General features: G+C 44.2%; 1 protein-coding gene across 1 annotated transcript in view; it reads right to left on the bottom strand.

Annotated features, from left to right (window-relative positions):
• GNA13 (G protein subunit alpha 13) overlaps positions 1–16,861 on the bottom strand; it is a 29,890-nt gene extending 13,029 nt beyond the window's left edge. The window contains exons 1-2 of the mRNA XM_048064501.2: positions 16,495–16,861; positions 14,518–14,744 (exon numbers count right to left, since the gene is read on the bottom strand). Of these exons, the coding sequence (XP_047920458.1) occupies positions 14,518–14,744; positions 16,495–16,777 (510 nt within the window). The 5' untranslated portion in view covers positions 16,778–16,861. The remainder of the gene's footprint in view (positions 1–14,517; positions 14,745–16,494) is intronic.
• Between the last annotated feature and the right edge of the window lie 1,207 nt (positions 16,862–18,068).

Raw genomic sequence — 18,068 nt, 5'->3', positions numbered from 1 at the left:
ACAGAGGAGCCATCCAAGGACAAAACCAACAGGAGCTTGAGAACCGCAGGGTCTCTCTCCACTGAATAAGTCAGGTTTTCCAGTATATTCCTGTTGTCTTTAAACCCACATTCCGGGAGCACAAAGCACCAAACTCCAATTTAAAAATAAGTCACGAGCCAGAAATAATGCATCTTTAATTTAATTTTAGTGGTCAAAAAAAGATACCAGAAAGTTCCTGTGAGAGTCAGGAGTGGAGGAAAAAAACCAAAACCAATGCATGCTGATTTGATACCTGATATAAACATGAGGTAGGGACCAACTGTTCTCCTGTACCCAGCTTCTCACCCAAGCTAAATACAGGACAACATACGGCAACTGTTTGAGCAAAGCCCCTTAAATTTAGGGCCATTAACACATTCACAGAAGAACACATTACATCATATAGATGGTGCTACTCACATTACAGGAAGGTCTTAAATTAGCCACAGGTGAATTTATTTTTTTAAAATGCAGGTGAGCCCTTTAAAGTCATTTTTATAGTCAAGCAGCTCTCAACTGCAAACTCCTGAGGTGCGGCTGAAGGTTACCAGCGACCCCTTCTGCTACATGGACCATGGCACGGAGCCCCTCTTACTTGTCCGCGGCTCGTTTCCTTCCCCTGAGCTCCGAGCACAGGCCCAAAGACGCCAACACAAGCAGCAGAGTCACACGCGGGCTCGAGCACGTTTCTTGTGCACATGTTGACGTACAGCAACTTGAAACAACAAGCGCTGCGACAAAGCAATCTTCCTGAACGTGCACCAGTGCGGCAAAAACAACTGGCCTCTGCTAGCTTCCAGCATCTTCCAGTGTCATGTAACTGTGCTCTCCTACCTTCAGTGCAGGATCGAAGTAAGCCACATTAGAATCTCGGATTTTAAGTGATCACTTTGCTGGTAAAAGATGCCCTTTTTTGTTCAAGCCAGGCATATACATTTCAGCTGCAGCCCTTCAGCCTCCTCCTGATTCAGAAATGCATGTAAACCACAGGAAGTTGACTGTTAAATAACTTTATTCATAACTGTCAAATATTCCATTTTCAGAAAGGTTTGAATCAAAACAGCTTGTGTGCCTCCTGGAGTCTTATGATCCTTTCTGAAGGAAGTCAAGCCAAGTCGTTTTATCATGAACACACACATAATTTATAAGAAAGCACAACTAAATCATGTTCTTATCAAGGTATTTGACATTAGAACTACAGCTTCCCTTACACCCTGCGTTCATTTCCACTAGCCTTGCTCATGCCTGTCCAAGGATCCCAAGTTTTGGGTAACACAATTTTTCTGCAGCGAGGTGACTACAGCACAGTGGGTATTTACCAATAGGACAACTGCTCACGTGGTCTCCTGAAGTAAAGCAGATTAATAATCTTGTATAAATGAAACATGGCACAGAGAGAGATTACTTTGCTTTAGACACTAACTGGTGGCATTTTGGACAGTAACCACAAAATACTTTGGGAAGGGGAGGAAAACGAGGTGAAGTATACAGCAGATGAACGCTGCTTTTAAACCCAGGAAGTGGCACCAATTTATTTGGTTTCCATGAAAACAATGTCAGCAACCAAAACATGATTTGATGAAGCCTTAAGATAGCTAAATGAATTCTAGTTGCTTTGGGGGAACACAGACACTACTTTTTTTCCAAAAGCTATCAATTAAAGAAGGGAGAGGAGAGCATCAAATAAAGATTTAGTCATCGCAAGCTTTAAATAAACACACGATTTATCAAACTGCAATTTGGCTGCAAGTTCAATGAAGCATACTAAGTTGACAAGACTTAAGTATTTGGAAGAGTAAATCAGATATTTAATGCTAAGAGGAGATAGAGCTTGGTTACTAGAACAGAATTATAGAAACCAATCATTTTCTCTTCTTGACCTTACTTGAATTTCTGGGAAAAGAGAAACCAACATTTCCTCTCCTATTACAAACAAAATAACAACAACAAAAAGCACTTTAAAAAAAAAAAGCCTGGTTTAGAGGAAGACCAGGTAACTATACTGTTTTTAGGTTGCCATGGATATGCCTAACTTGGCATACAAAGCAAACCACCTGTAACTGTGGAAAAGCAGCCTGAAGGTGGAGAGGATGTAGGAAGAACCAGAGCGCTAAAACTCTGCACTTCACCCTAATAATCCTTATACCCTGCACCCCATTATGTACAGTTTTTGCTATTAAAGACTTAAAGACTTAGGACTTTCACAACGAATTCAACAAAAGAGATCTCTAACCTTTATTTTCTCGAGCCCCACCCCAACCCCAGCTGAGTCCAAAGCAGTCTGACTGCAGATCAATAGTGCTGCATTTGAGGTTTCAGCAGTTTTCAGAAATTCCCGTAATAAGCACAGAAGCAATTCACGGAGATGGTTTAGTCAAAGAGACGTCTCTCTCACCAGGAAATCTGCGCTGAAGAGCACCACAGCCCTCTCCCCCCAGAACGGTGATACTCAGAACTCTGCACGAAAGCAGCAGACGATGGAGACAGTACACTCATGCCATGAATGCATCCAGCCCCAGTTAACGTGTTCAGCTCATCCAAAACTGTATCGATTGTTAGAGCAGTAAAAGCTGAACCAAGTCTCGTGTCCAGAGATTGAATTTGTTCAGTTTCTTTCACTAGCCTCAGAGGTGAAAATAATCCCTTTTCCTTCTCAACTTCCATGTTTCTACAAATTAATTTTCTCATTGTTCACTGCTCCCCGTGCTTCCTAACGGGGGCTCCTCTTTCAAGCATGCCTCAGTCAACAGAAAAGGATGAAACTTCTACGCATTCATAGCAGTAACTTGTTTATTCAAGGAACTGAATTTAAAAAAAACACACAGATTTTCCCTATTTTACATTAACATTTCAGTAACTCCCCTGGTATCTCCTATGGCTGGGGGGAAACAACTTGTTTCCCAGTTGCCATTCCTCTGCTCTAACACTTGATATACTGCTCTTTGTTTAGGGAGCAATTTTATTAGCAGTGTTTCAGGAATTTACAATAAGCATATACAATAATACACCCTTTTATAAGGGTGCTAAAGTACTTAGAGAAACGCATCAGTATAAGCAGCAGTACTTTTACTTACCAAACTGCAAGCGTCGATCAAAATATTTGAAAATGTGCTAACAGAAAACATTTCCTGAAGAGAAATGTTTCCTTTTTCTAAGTGTTAATTATAGACAAAGTTATGTTAAAACCAGCACAAACTGGCACTCCTTCCCAAATAAAGCAGCCCCCATTTATGCCCACAAAAGCATTACTGCTGCCTTGTGGTACAACCAGATCCAATAACTGATCCATGTTAAACTCATCCCCCCAAGAAGGGAGGGCAAACTGCTTTAAAATTGCACTGCTGCCAGTGGAAGCATTAGTGAAACAGCAGCCTTATAAGGGGCTAATGCAGGTACCTTATGGCAAGATCAGACATTTTAGGGTCTCCTAGCTTCTTTCTCTCCAGTTCAACCCACAGAATAGCCAGCTCAGTTCTGATCTGCCCATTTTCAAGATAAAACTTAAGCATATTAGGATCAGTCTCAGCATTTTTTTTCTACTGACCTGGGGAGTTTCAGATAGAGACTACATTTGCTTTTATAGGGGTAACAAAACAATTCTTTTCTCCACCAATGCACGTCACAAATGCGTCACTGCTCATCCTACCTCTGCTGAGAGCGCTATCCTATTTCCTCTTTTCAGCACTTCCTATGTGCAGCTCAAGTTGTGTTTGCCTTTTTTCAGAGCAATCAGAAATGCATCACGCAGTGTAGAAGTGAAACCTCTCTTGCATTCGGTCACATGGCTGAGCGTCTGTCCTCAAAAAAGAAGGGTTTAAGTCGTGACTCAAAAAGTAATGTTTTGTAAAACCTTTTGGTAGAGGAGCAGAGTTTGGATTCAGAACAGCTGGATGCAATTCGGTGGAGGGGGCTCTGTGTGAAGCTCCAGAAGGACCAAGCAAGGGAGGAGTCACACGTAGTTATTTCACGAGTGGCGTTTTTATCTTGTGTAATGGCACTAACAGCGAAAGGTGAAAAAGTTTAAGAAGGGTTTTTAACCCAACAATATCCCTTTAATCTGTTATCCCCTATTTCCCCGAGTAATCCAATTAAAGCACAATTCTCCAAACGCGGTTAACAAATGGAGGCAGACGGAGCACGTCCACCTGGGCGCCTGCACTACAGCCACCCTGCAGCCCCTGCGGGCTGCCGGACACCCAGGCATGCGGGAACTTCGGCTGCCAAACCCCAACAGCTGCGCGTGGAACGGGGGAGGTAAGCCGAGCCACGTGCGCCTGAGTCAACAGCCAGCTTCTCGAAGGCGGCCCTGGCATAATTGTTTTTCTTGCACCAAATCTGGCGTTGCACTGCCCTGCAAAGCGCTTCACTGACTTGCAGAACGCGAAGCTTGGCGCTGCTCCGATCAGTCGAGTATTTCTGCGATCTCAGATGTAATGTGCTATCCCAAATAACCCGGCGAAGCCACGACCGAGCACTATGCAGAACTCAACCCACACGCTGTATGCCACAAACTGTTCCAGTTTTGAATCGTCTTCCTATGAAGCAGAAAATCCAATTTCGTTTTTCTTAGCTAGGTATCCCCCCCCACTCCTGAAGGGATCTAATCGCTGGCTTCCTAATAAAGTTCCCTTACAAGTATGAACATTCACTACAGCTTCTAGGCGAGAGCAGAGACAACTTTCCATTAAAACCTACCGAACTGCAGTCGCTTCCACGTACAGCGCTCGGCTGTGACATTTCCAGCTAATTCTGAAAGACCGCTCAAAAAGCAGATCGGGCCGTGTTCCATTATCAGCTGAAAATACCAAAAAACTGAGTAGCTTTAGGTCGTACCAAGTGATATTCTGTTTGTGCAACCCAGCAGCAAAACCCAGGGGTCTGTTGAGACACTCTCCCACGATTAAAAACCCCAGCCACACACAGCATTTATACTGTGTATGCCACAAAGCCTCAGGACCAGCTCAGGACCATTCTGAATGTGAAGCAAACAGAAGCCTGCTGCAGCCTCCTCCTGAGATCAGAGCCAGGTGAACAAATGCAATAAACGGCATATGGGACACAGCATCTGCAAACCCGGAACATCCGATAAAGATGCTTACGTTTGCCAGAACCTGAACAGAAACCAATGCATGAACACGAATTAGGATACACTATCCACGAGATCAGGCGCGCTTTCTTTCTTCAAAGACCTTTTTACTCCCTCCCTCGGTATTTACAAATCCAAACTCCTCTTCTAGAAAATTTACTTCAGGAAAGACACCGATACTTTGTGAAAGATTTTCAAAATTTCATTGATGGAACAACTCTCCCAGGTCACAACTCACCCCCACAGGCCTAGCAGAAGTCATCTGAAAAGAGGCACTGACCGAGACGAAACAGCCACCTCCCAATTACTATTTACACTCCGGGAAGCATCTATATAAACTCTCGATGTTTTGCACACAACACAGACTGGAACCAGACTGTAAACATTTGCTCCTCTCTCAGTGCACTGACCCACTGGCTCCATGACTTCATGTGTTTGCAACTCCAAGTGCGTTTCATCTAACACTGAAGCAGGAGTGAGTCTGCAGATCTGCCATCCATCATGCAGAGAGAGCTCTGCTCGCTTCCAAGTTGTACGGACTGGTGAAGGCTCCAAAAAACACGAGAAATATTTGGCATGTGGAAACACATCAGCACTAAAACTGGTCATGTTGAACTTTAAGATGCTTGAAAAGCATCTGATTGCATACTCTGTAAACTAAATCATAACATTTTAAAAGCAGGACCCTAAACTAGACACTGATGCATGCACTGAAGTATCCCTAGGATTCAGTTTTACAGCACACATTTGGTTTCTATTTCAGCCTCATGAGAAATCCAGGCGACCAAATGCTTTCTATTTCCTTCCTCTGCCTCAATTAGCAGAATCCATTTCAATTAAGTTCTGGTACTTCTGTGTGCAAACAGCGCTAAAGCAGCAGAATTAAGCATTTATAACATACAGATATATCAGCTCTTGTTACAAGCTATCTGATAAGATTCAGCGATAAATTTACTATGTCTTGTGAAAGATCTACAAGTACCATTACATGAATGTTAATTTCTTTAAGAAATAGCAAAGTTGTGTCCAAAGTACTCAAAATAGCAAAGTCAAGTCCTGAAGACTGCCAAAACAGCAGCAACATCCAAGAGGCTCCGAACGTTTTGCAGAATTCAGGGTATCATACTAGCAATTAACCTACTAAAGCCACTGTGCAACTGTTCCACGCCGCTTTGTAGCAGGCCTCTGGATCACGGAAGGCAGCAGCACACTGCTCCTTCCCTCCCTGCAGTTTCTGCATCCTCTCCGTTCAGTCACCAGTGGGTGATCAAGCACCACCACGCGTCCAGTGAGCAGTGCTCTAGGCAGCCTGCTGAGACTGCAGTCGGTTTTTAAAGATCATTTCTCCGGCATCATTAAACGTGGGATAAAGACACAAACTCACACGATTATGCCTTCCCGTACCTCTCACCAGAAAGAGAATTTGTGGCCTTTCCAGCTCCTTGGTTAAGTCAAGGAGGAGGTGCACGACACTCTAGCTACTGGAGAGACTCTGAAGTACTAGGCAGAAATTTAAGGCACGAATGCCTGACGGAGAAGCGTGCAGCACGGTACAGTGAATTAAGTGCTGTAGAAGGCAGCTCACTGCCTACTATGGTCCACATTTTTTCTTCTCTGAGATCATTAAAGTTGTCAAGCTAAAATCATTGTGATGACAAAAAAACAGGTTGTTTCCTGTATTTAAAATTCCATAACCTTTCAGTCATATTACCTGATGCTTATTGTTGATGTAGACATGCATGTGGAGAAGATACTAGAAATTACTTAGGGCCCTCTTTAGCTGCTGACAGTCTTCAGCTTCTTTATTCACCATTTAAATTTGTCCCATGGAGCAACTTTGGTTGTAGAGAACAAGGACAAGCTCTCGGTCACCAGGATTATTCAATTTAGATTAAACACATTTAATGTTTGAGGTTGCCAGGTTAACTAATGTTGTGTTTTACATCCAATTTCTTCATCCTTGACATATTATACCCAAAAGCTTCATATTGCAGAGCAGAACAAGATACCACTCGGTACTTGGTCAGGATCACAGCTCAGCGTTCCGACAGGAGGGCAGGCTCTGCACCGCCTGAACTTCTCAGTCAATTCGTGGTAAATTCAGGTACTTCAAAACCAAAGTGTCAGCAGACACAAGGCTGGTATGGAGAATTAGGGTGACACGGAACGTATTTTACATCTTACACTAGTAGAGTTATTCTATTGCTTTTCTTACGTAGTCAGGTCAGCTGTACTTAACGTTTTCTCACATTTTCTTAAGCAACTTCCTCAGCTACCACCAGCTAAAGTTTCCTACCATTTTGCTGCTTCTGCATAAGAGCTACGGCATCAACAGCAAGCATTTCAATAGCACTCATCACAAACTGAAGTTCAGGTCAATGCAGACAGCCTCAACAGGCATCCGAATGCAACCCAAGTATCACGTGCTCAGTGAGAGCAGACTTACCAACCTCCAAGGCTGAAATCTCATTACAGTAAACTCAAATTAGGGAACAGCAGCACAAATCAACACCGCCCCTGGCACTGCACCTTAATCCTAGAGGATCCCGTATTTGCATATGAAAAAGATCACTCCATATTCTTTGCCTCAGGTGCAAAATTAATTTCACCTATATAGATGGAACGTCACAGCTGCTCTCACACCGCATGTTTTGCCAGCATGCAGATTTGCTGACAGCTATGAATACTGGGACTTTGTAGTGTAGATTGGGCTTATGTTTAGTAATTCACTTCTACATGGCCAAAGAACAAGTCGTAGCCATTGCTATACTGAAATTTTGTGAAACAGTGAAATATACAGTGCTACAGGTACTAACACGTCGTGTACTGCAGGTTAGTTAATAAGGAAATCAGCTCTGAACCAGTGTTTGTACCGAGGTCTCACATTAGCCTTTGGGCAGCAGGAGCAGCTGAAGCTCATCTAGCACATTTGCACCCATTTAAAAGAAGTTGCTGAGAACTGGTTTACCCATTCAAGTCGTGAAAGGCTGAGAAAGTCTCTTCCTGTGAACTCTTTAGAGGTTGCTGACACGTACAGCGCGTTCAGAACAGCACTTTCATTTTACCTTTACTGTTGCTTTTAATCAAGGCTCATTTATAGAGATCTAGAGTTTTGCAGAAAGAACGTCACCTTCTAGTCTTCTGCAACAAAATATTTAGAAAACTAAGGCACACGATCAATATTGCCTAGGCCGTTCAAGCCTGAATTTGCATAACAGCCCGGCACTGTGCTCTCAAACTCTATTGTGGAAGGCAGCATTTTAAAAGCAGTTGTTGCCCATAAACAGGTATCTGGATCGAGTTTAAATTGAGAAATGTAGCACAGTAGCCCCCAGAAAGTTGCTGGCGTTCTTGGTTGGAAGTCAACTCAACATGCTTCTGTCTCGTGTGTGTACTGGGATAACACGTTCACATCAAGAGAGCCCTCACTGAAGAAAAATCAGTTTTAAGTACAGATATCACTCTGGATTAATAATAATTTTTATATTGTTTGTATATATACACACACAGTTGGAGTAGCTGCACATTCTGCACCAAACGCCTTGGCAGCGTGCAGCATAACAACCACAGTCAACACTCTGCAAGTGGAGGCAAAGGCCATAACAAAATAACTCTTAAACTTGAAAAAAACCCTACCGTGGGCACAAGCAAATCTACTTCCTATGCGTTCAGGAAAGAGAACTGATGGAGATGTTCATCAGTAAAATGAGACCAGCCTGCCGCACAAATCAACTGGTACTACAAGACCACCCCAAGTACTTCAGTGCCTTGCTGCTGCAAACTTCGCAGGCAGGAAAGGAAGAACGGCAGAAAGGGAAGCGGGCAGCCCCAGAAGCAGCCGCTCAAGGCACAGTAACTCAGAGGTCCGGACAGAAATCCTAATCCCAATTTGGAAAATGAAGAAAATTAGCATTTGTGTGAAGTTAGTGTTAAAGCTCATTTGAAAGTAATTGAGCTCAATTAAAATATTACGGCCAATCCCCATTACCCAAAGCGCTAGTACACACGTTGGAGAGTTCCTGGCCAAAAAGCAAGAAGAAGGAAGCTCAAGCCTCCTTATTGTTTGACTCTAGCGTTAATCTCTATAAAGAGCCTTATTAATACAAATCAGCATGATCTTGTCACCAGGGCAAGAAAAACAGCAAAACAGCAAAGACTCTGAGCCTCTCCCGAGAATCTGAATGACTCATTTTTTAAGTAGAAATTTGTAAAACGTTTTTCTTTCCATAGTTATAGCAACAATCTTTGGTAAATCCGATTCATATGTAAGGAAAGACCAAAAGACGGCAAGCAGCTCTAACTTTTCCAAGGGTTTTAAGGAGCTATGCTCACCGTACACATGCCGTCCTGTGATGGGACGTTTGGCAGGCCAGGGAAAAAAGGGGAAAATAATTCGTATTTCAACACCGACAAAGCAGCAGCAGGCTTGTGGTTTTTTTTCCCCACCACTAAAATTTAAGCAACATTCAGTGTAATCACTATGTTTTATTTAAATACAGTAACTCTCAATTATATGATTAAGCCAATGCATGTGTTTACAGAAACACTGGGGGAGTGGATCTCATGCCTGTAATGAAGATTCTTACATCAGTCTAGGAAACTTTCTGACAGTTTATGCACTCAAGCACATCCTAAATAGAAAAGTCACCTATCCACTTCAAGCAGAAACAGTCCTAGAACCAGGAGGAGATCTGGGAAAGGGAGCGGAGAAAAAACAAACAAAAATAGACATCTCTGCCCCCAGCTTGGGGGTCTGGGGAGGTTGCAGAGGATGAATATTTACATGTGCCAGAGGGCACAAGCTGCTGAAAAGCTTTGGAAGTTCTGTGTCACAAGTACGGCGTCGAAGACACCGATGAAGCGCAGATAACGTACCCTGCCTTTTTCCAGGTTCTACACCAGTGACTTCAGAGCTGCTGAGGCACTGACCTCACAACTGTTTCCTAAGACGTGCGTCCACACTTGAGAAAGAGGAAGACGCCAACTTGGGGCAGCCCAGTCAGCCATCGAACCACCGGCCTCCTCAGGATCACTACTCTATAAGCAGGCACGCATCCGTTGCCCATGGACCTGAAATAATGGCAAATATTGCTAATGCTTTGCAGTGGCCATCTGAGGGCTGACTCTATCCATAAATGAAAATTTATGGAAATTTAATGCTCTCTTACATACAACAGCCCCATCAATACTCAGAGACAGAAGCCAGAAAAGCCCCAAAAGAATAAGATTAAATACAATCTTCCAGTAAACCGAACAATACTCTCTGACAATGCTACAGAGAAGCTGCAGCAAAACTAGCAGTAGAACTTCAAGCAGAACACGCCTTTTCCTGTCTTCTATAATCTGATCAAGCACTAGCAGACATGTCACAAAAGTAAACAGGACCCAGAAGTAAATGCATATCCAGTCGTCCTTGCTGTACCCGTGTCTGCACTTCTATGCAAATGCTGGCAGAATCAAGCGTCATCGCTGCCTCCTTGCACTGCAGGGTCACGGCATTTACAAAAATCGGTGTGATCTGCAAGTAGGGCAAGTATAGCATCTATCTGAAGATTGCATCCCTCTTTTCCAGTCTTGGAGAAGCAGAAGACTCAGGGAGACTGTTTCAAAACCCTTCTTTGTTAGTGACTCTAGCAGCAAGCCTCAGGAACTGCAGGTTCACGGCGAACTAAGGTGAGAGGCTGCGCACAGCAGCGCTCGTACACAGGAGCCCTGTCCTCGGTGTTAGAGATGCACAGCGCCAGAGCAAGACGCTTCCTCAGCTGCCAGCGCCTCGAAGCAAATCTCGATGAGAGCAGCAAATCTTTACAGCCGCAGAACTCTGAGTACCTCCTGAGTATAAACATAGCAGCTAGGAAAAAGCTCTAGGCAGGTCCTGAGACAGCCTTTACTTTTTTTTTTTTTAAAAACAAACAAACAAACAAAAAAACCCTCTGTTTTCTTCCTCATCCATACAAATATATATGCTGCTTACCACCTCCTCCAAACAAAGTGACACAAATTTCACTCCAGCATTCATCAGCTTTCTGACCAACCGCAATACTGACTGGGTTTCGTGCTGAAATTAACCACTGGTCTGCACGTTACAGAATTAAGATAATAGATGCAGTTATACAAGTCCCTTCATGAGATTTTTTTTTTTTAAATTGGAAATCAACTTGCAATGGGAAATCCGAAATGTTAATTGGATGACAAAGCATTAGGGTGATGCAGACCAGCTCCATCAATAATCCACTTTTGCTATCTGATGCAAGGCCATAGGAGATGAAGCAGATGAAGAGAAAGCTTGAGGATGCCCAAAATCCCAAGCAGAACTGCAGAACCTGTCTAAGCTACAGATCCAAAATAACCTGTAGGTACCCAAGTTAGTACCTGAATGGCTTTGGTTTGTAATAAAGTTTGAGGGATCCTTACACTGACCAGCTGAGAAGTACTGAAGTTGTGTCTGTTGCACCATAAGCTGTCATTAGCTCTTTCCAGTTTTAAAGCATTACACGAGGGCGAACTCACGAGTTTTCACAAATGCTGCTGTGCTGCTGGGCAGAAGGCCCCTATTTTTACACTGAGGGAACCAGACGATACTCTATTCGCATGACCACTCAAGTTACCAAAATGAGGAAGGACACTCTAGTGAACTAGGCATGGAAATGCTGATTTCTAATTCCATTAAAATACAACCGCATTCTGTTTTTCCCCCTCACGCTGCTATAAAAAGCCTACGTTCTTTCTTCAGGCTCCCAGAATCATGTCTGGCACCATGAACGGAAGACGGACTAAAACGAAACAGAAGCAAGAACAGCTCCATGATCTCTCACAAACACCTTTAAATTTTAGCTTATAAATGCAGAAACTTTAATCTTCGCCTCTCTTTTTCTGTACTTCCTATCTGTTCCAAGTACAAATGGCTCCTAGAGCAGCACTGTTACTTCCTTTTCCCCTGGATTTCAATGTAAATTTGTTTCACTCCTTATCCATCACCGCTCTGTTCTTCATTTGCACACTTCTACCTTTGCCCCAAACTGTCTTATTCCCATCGTAAACAGCACTTTCTCAACATTCCTGCCTGTGCCCTCATAATAGGAACCATGTTTTCAGCACAGTGTCAAACTCAGTCCAGTGGAAAAAAAGCTCAGCTCGCTCAGTCTGAAGTTAGAGTAGATGCAGGCAAATAATTCTCTTCTACCATGCTCAGTCCCAGCACTGTACTTTTTTTTTTTTTACGACACTCTTCCCTCTCTCCTAAATATATAATTATACTATTGCTGATCTCTCTCCTTTCATTTTCTGCTGCATGCAGTTGAACTGGATGTAGAACAGTATTTGTCTTTTACTCCCCATATTCCAATACCAAACATTTTCAGTCTTTTAAGCCTTATTTCAAGATTTGGTTCTCAATACAACTGGTCTGTGTGTCTTCCAATTTCCTCCACCCTACCTCCTGGCTCGGGGAACACCCATAACTCCCTCCTCCACCATGGGTGTCTTCTCTCCATACCACGACGTGTACCTGAACTCTGAACACGTTTCTATAAAGTCTGCCAGCAGATATGGCAAGAACGTGCACTGCTTTCAGGAGTTTCTGTCCTTCCGTTACGCACGTGGAGCTCTCATAACTCATGTTTAAGCTTACTGGGGCAAAACTGAGACTTGATGCTCAGGCATCGCTTTATCACTCTGCTTGTGCTCAGTACAATGACATCATTCAGCTTTTTTTTTTCTTTTTTCCTCACGTTTCTAACTTGGCATAAATACACTGGGCTGAGATTTTGAAAGGATTTAGGAAATAAAGCCATGTAAGTATAAATAAAGCAGTTATCTGATCTGTAAAATCTAGTATTAGGACAATACTCAACTATGCATAACACTTCCAAGAAATACTTAGAATTCTGTCCCAGAACGATATATATATAGAGTAGATAATATTATACAGACTTAGGGGCTACCAAAAACATAGCAATCTTTTTTTTCCCCTTTAGTAGATTCAGAAGAAAACCTCTTCAGCTCCTACTCAAAGTGAAACTCTGCACATGGTTCAGTTATGGAAAGAACCTACTTGTCAGAAACTCAAGATGACAGCAGCAGCAGCGAAGGAAAAGGGAGCTATTTAGCCTGAAGTCATGAAGCGTGCCTAGTAAAGACGAAACGATTTTACTTAACGGATTTTAAAACGGCTCGCTCCAGCACAGCAGTTACGTCACCAGAAGTCACATCTGCACCAGAAGAGGATCTTGAATACAGCAGAGCGGTTCGTTACCCCTTTCTGATCACTTTGAATGCAAAATGCAAGCGTCAGGTCTCCCTAGGAGCCCATTTACACAGCACAGTACCAGGCCGGGCAGGGGATAGGCTACTCGAGCACCTGCCATGCAGCACGCTCTGGAAGACATTCCAGGATTAGGGCAATACATATTTATAAAGAGTATTTACACAACCTCTTTAAGACAGCCTACAATTACACAATCGTTCATAATAGCTCAACGGGAGACATCATCAGCTATTGTTCAGATTCACCCTAACACAAAGGTTATTTTTAAGACATAAAAACACAAAGCCACTTAGGTTTAAGAGACCTACAGGAACAGATTTAATCTATTTTAAGGTTCTCAACCTGCAACCCCACCCCTAAGAAACCGTATGCCATTGGCATTTTACTACAGAAGCCTACAAAACAAACAGCAAATTAACTTAAGTCTTCATTTCCTTTTGCACCATTAGCATGGAAATCGAGCGAAGGGACTTCAGCTGTCACAAACAGTCAGAGCTCCAACTCAAGAATCATGACATTCCCTTTTCCTTCCCAATCCTGCTGTTGAATTGTACATTTCATCTTCATCTGAGAACTTTCATATAACAAAAATCTCATTACATGAGAATTAACATAGACATTTTAAATTAAACAGGAAGTATAGAGGGAATGTTTGCTAGATTGCTCAAATTGGAATAGAGAAGGGAGTGGTTTTTAAATTCTTCTCATTAACCCATGCATATCTTTTCCTAAAAATCACATTACTATCAACTCTTCCTTTATTGCAAGCTATGATTTTTAATTTTTTTTTTTTTAAGTTAATGCACCAGTTAGCACAAGGTAGAAAATAATCATACAGTAAAAACACTAGACAGGTCCTAGCTTTGTGGCAGAACATAAAAAGCACTCTATGCCTGAGCTTTCTCACATATTAAATGAGGACAATTATGTCGGGAGCTCTACATTAATCTTGGTTTTGGAAAACAAGGAGGGGGGAAGAAGCTAAGCATCTGTCTGCAACACCAGTGTAACAGTCTGCCATCCAAAATGCTCAACACCCGTAAGGAGGCCGCTTGGGAATCAATTTTTTCAGTTTCACTGAAAAGCAAAATAGGAACAAGACATCGTACAAGCCCAACTGAAAACTCCAAAAAGCAAATCTTACCAGCTGGAATTCTCTGCGCCGGTCGTACGCGTGCTGGATACCGCTGTCTGCCCAGAGAGCTCTTATGGCCGGGAGGTACTGTAAAAAAACTGCCGTCTCCACCATCCCTTGCACCACTGTGACCGACCGGGTATCAAAAGCCATCATCGTATCTCCATTGCTCTGGTTCGCAGGATCTCCCCAAGGGATATGAAGTTTCTCTCTGGCATCTACGAGGACTCTCACACCTTTAACACCATGAAAGAGCATCGCAATTAGAATTTCTCAGCGTCTAATGTTTCACTAACCTACAAGTCTGCAAGGATTCAAACAATACCCTTACTCTGTACAATTGAGGCTCAGTAAGACTATGCGCCCAGCAGAAAATAAGAAAGGTTCTGAAAAATGGATTTTAAGTACTACATTTCCAGGTAATATCAAAACTCAGAGAGTTGCTACCAGAAGAACACGGCCTTATTAAACGGTGTAACATCCAAACTGCAAGTTTAACTCCTGCAGAAGTACAGTTTTTAAATTACTAAATCCCCAATCTATGTTACTACATAAATAGCTTTTACAGATATTCCTACTTTCCTCTGACCTCCAAAACCATTTTACTACCATTATATTTACCTGTCAGAAATACAAGACACAGGAAACATGTTTAAAAGCTTATTTCAGAATATGTTAAAGCATCTGATGGCTTATTTTAAGGTTGCCTAGTCCTTGTATTCTTATTAACTTTGTATATAGTTATAACTCATTGTAGAGAGTTGTCACTGCCTTTAATATTTTCACAGATATGTAGATTACACTTACTAAAGTCACAGCGCTTTCTTAACTGTATGTTTTACCACTTAAGAGCAGAATGAATTGCTTTACATAAAGATTTTCCCACAGTTGCTGTAGTTTCAAAAAAAAAAAAAAAAGTAAATGCTCTGTAGGAGAAACTGATTATTTTAATCTTGCCTTACACAGCTCTTAGAAGAAAAAAAGACCACTGTGTTGACACTGATAAATTAAATGACATAAATTCTACTATTAGATTTACTAGTGGCAAAAAATAATCCAGGAAGAATAAGCAACTGTAAAGGTACGGGGGAAGGCATAAGTAAGATGTACTGACAGATGGCTGTATAACAACATGCCCCTTCAACACCAAGGTACTTTTTCAATTCCATTCTATGATTTTTGTATCTGTCAAAAGCAATGATTTCAGCAAAAGACGACCTGCAGTTCCTACGTGTATACTCTTGCGCAGTAAGAATTACATTATTAATAGACTATAACCTCATCAACCTTCCCGCTTGCGATTTTTACTACCTTGCTATTTTTGATTTTTTTGGACTCGATTTGTAAACAGCTTTATAAATCAACTCCCTGAGATCTGGTGGGATTTAGGAGCCCCACTGAAGCGCGGGGCTGATGTCTGTAGTTTGCTGCCTCAGGAAACTTGGTTAAGAGTTTGTCCCAGCATTACCCAGCTCCAACTCCAAATCTGACGAGCAAAGGCACTGATTTGGGAAGCAGAAGCGTGGCAGATGAAGGAGGGTGACAGCAGCGAAATTTGGAGCCCGCTCCCAGCCGCGTACGGGGGCTCTGGCTACGCACCCCAGGGCGGCTGCCGGGCGAGGTGTCAGCGCAGGCGAGGTCCCAGCCGGCGGCAGCCCTTCTCCCACCACCACGAGGGGCTGAGGCACCTTCCCCCTCCACCACGGGCCCCATCCCACCCTCACACCCTACCAGATGAGCTTTTTTCCCCGTCGCCTCCCTGCCATGAGAGCTCACCCCGCGCCCCGGGGGCCACCAGCCCCGGCCGGGACGAGCCCTGTGAGGGACCAGGACCGGCGACCCCCCGGCTGCGGGGCCGGGGCAACCACCGGGCGGCCCCAAACCCGGCCCCAGCACCCCACAGCCGGCCCCGGCCCCTCCCGGAGCCCCTCAGGGCGGCGACCCATGGCCGGGGGGTGCCCCGGGGGGGGGGGTCCAAGCACGCACCCTTGATCACGTTGCTGTAGATGGTGGCACGGAACTCCTCGCGGGCCGCCCGGTCCCAGTCCTGCCCGTGGATGATCCGCATCTGCTTGAGGAAGGTGGACTTGCCGCTCTCGCCCGCGCCCAGCAGCAGGATCTTGACGAGGCGCTTCACGTAGGTCTTCTCGCGGTTGAGGCACTTGTCGATCTCCTTGGACTTGCGCTGCTGCTCGGCCTCGCCGCTGGTGAGGAGGCAGCCGGGGAAGCAGCCCGACAGCACGGAGCGGGACGGCAGGAAGTCCGCCATCTTAGCGCGCACTGCCAGCCAGGGGAGCGGCCGCCCGGCCCGGCCCGCACCAGCCCGCCCTCCGCAGCGCGCATGCGCCCCCCGCCCCGCCTCACGTGACCGCCGCCGCCGCTGCCGCCGCCCCGGCCGCCCGGCAGCCGTCCCGTGCCCGCCCTCTGCGGGGAGCCCCGCCCGGGGCGCGGAGCCTGACAGGAAATGGCGGGAAGCGGCCCCGTGGCGGCTGTGAGGGGAGCACGGGGATGGCTGGGGAGCGGCCCCGGAGAGGGGGGTCAGCCCTCGGTTAAGCTTGCCAGCGAAGTGGGTTTTTGTTCTTGACGCAGAAATAAAATGGTTTTGTAATAAAAACGGTCTGAACGGCTCGAGTGGGTTTGTGGAAATGGCCTCAACGGCTCGGTGCGCGCTGCTCGGATCCTCTGAGGAGAGCTTTGCTGTGCTGCCGGGCCATGGAACCAGGTTGAACGAACGCTGCTTCTGGCCTTGAGTGGGGCTTGGCCCTTTGAACATATTTAATAGTGAAGTTTTCCTAAAAGTTAATGTCTCTTCATGTGATGGGTAGAGCAAGTAATATACTGAGGGCACGCAAGGATTGAAAATCCCGCTCCTGGTGTGATCCATCCCTCAGCACAATTATTCTGCTGATCAATTTGAAAAAATTAGCCTACAAACACACTGTCACGTAAACCAACATAGTGAGAGGTGACACAACACTGCCAACACGGGATTACGCTGACAAGATGTGGTCCACGGGATAACTGGCAAAAACGTAGTTCTCTTTTGTATTACTTTGATTATTAACACAAATTTTCAGAACTATTCAGACAAGTCTTATGTCATACATGTTGGTCAAAACAGCAGATCTGGGCTCTCAACTGCACAGTGACACGCTGGTTATGTTCTGTAGACGTAAGGCGTGAGGTAAAATATGACTGAAAATCAAGCACTTGTAACGTGCTATATCATACCTCAGGTGCAAGGACACGTACCCACATCGAGCTGCACTTCTGACGTGGCTGGTCATAGAAATATGCAGCAGAAATCACATACAAACATACGCAAAAGTGACATTAAATGTCTTTTTCATCTCTCCTTACATCTCAAATGTGATACCTGCTGATCTTTTCTGTCAGTGTGTTTCTGCTTTTTCTAACGATAATCCTAAATTAGAAAATAGGAAGAAAGGACAGAGGAAACTGAGCTGAATTTAACTCAAGGAAATATCACTGTGCCTCTACTGGAAGGGTCTCCTTCCATATGGCTTTACAAAAAACAAAACAAAACATTTCTTATAGGA

Source organism: Anser cygnoides, chromosome 19 (assembly GCF_040182565.1).
Source record: "Anser cygnoides isolate HZ-2024a breed goose chromosome 19, Taihu_goose_T2T_genome, whole genome shotgun sequence".
NCBI classification, from domain to species: Eukaryota; Metazoa; Chordata; class Aves; order Anseriformes; family Anatidae; genus Anser; species Anser cygnoides.
This window is presented reverse-complemented; position numbering and strand designations above follow the sequence as displayed.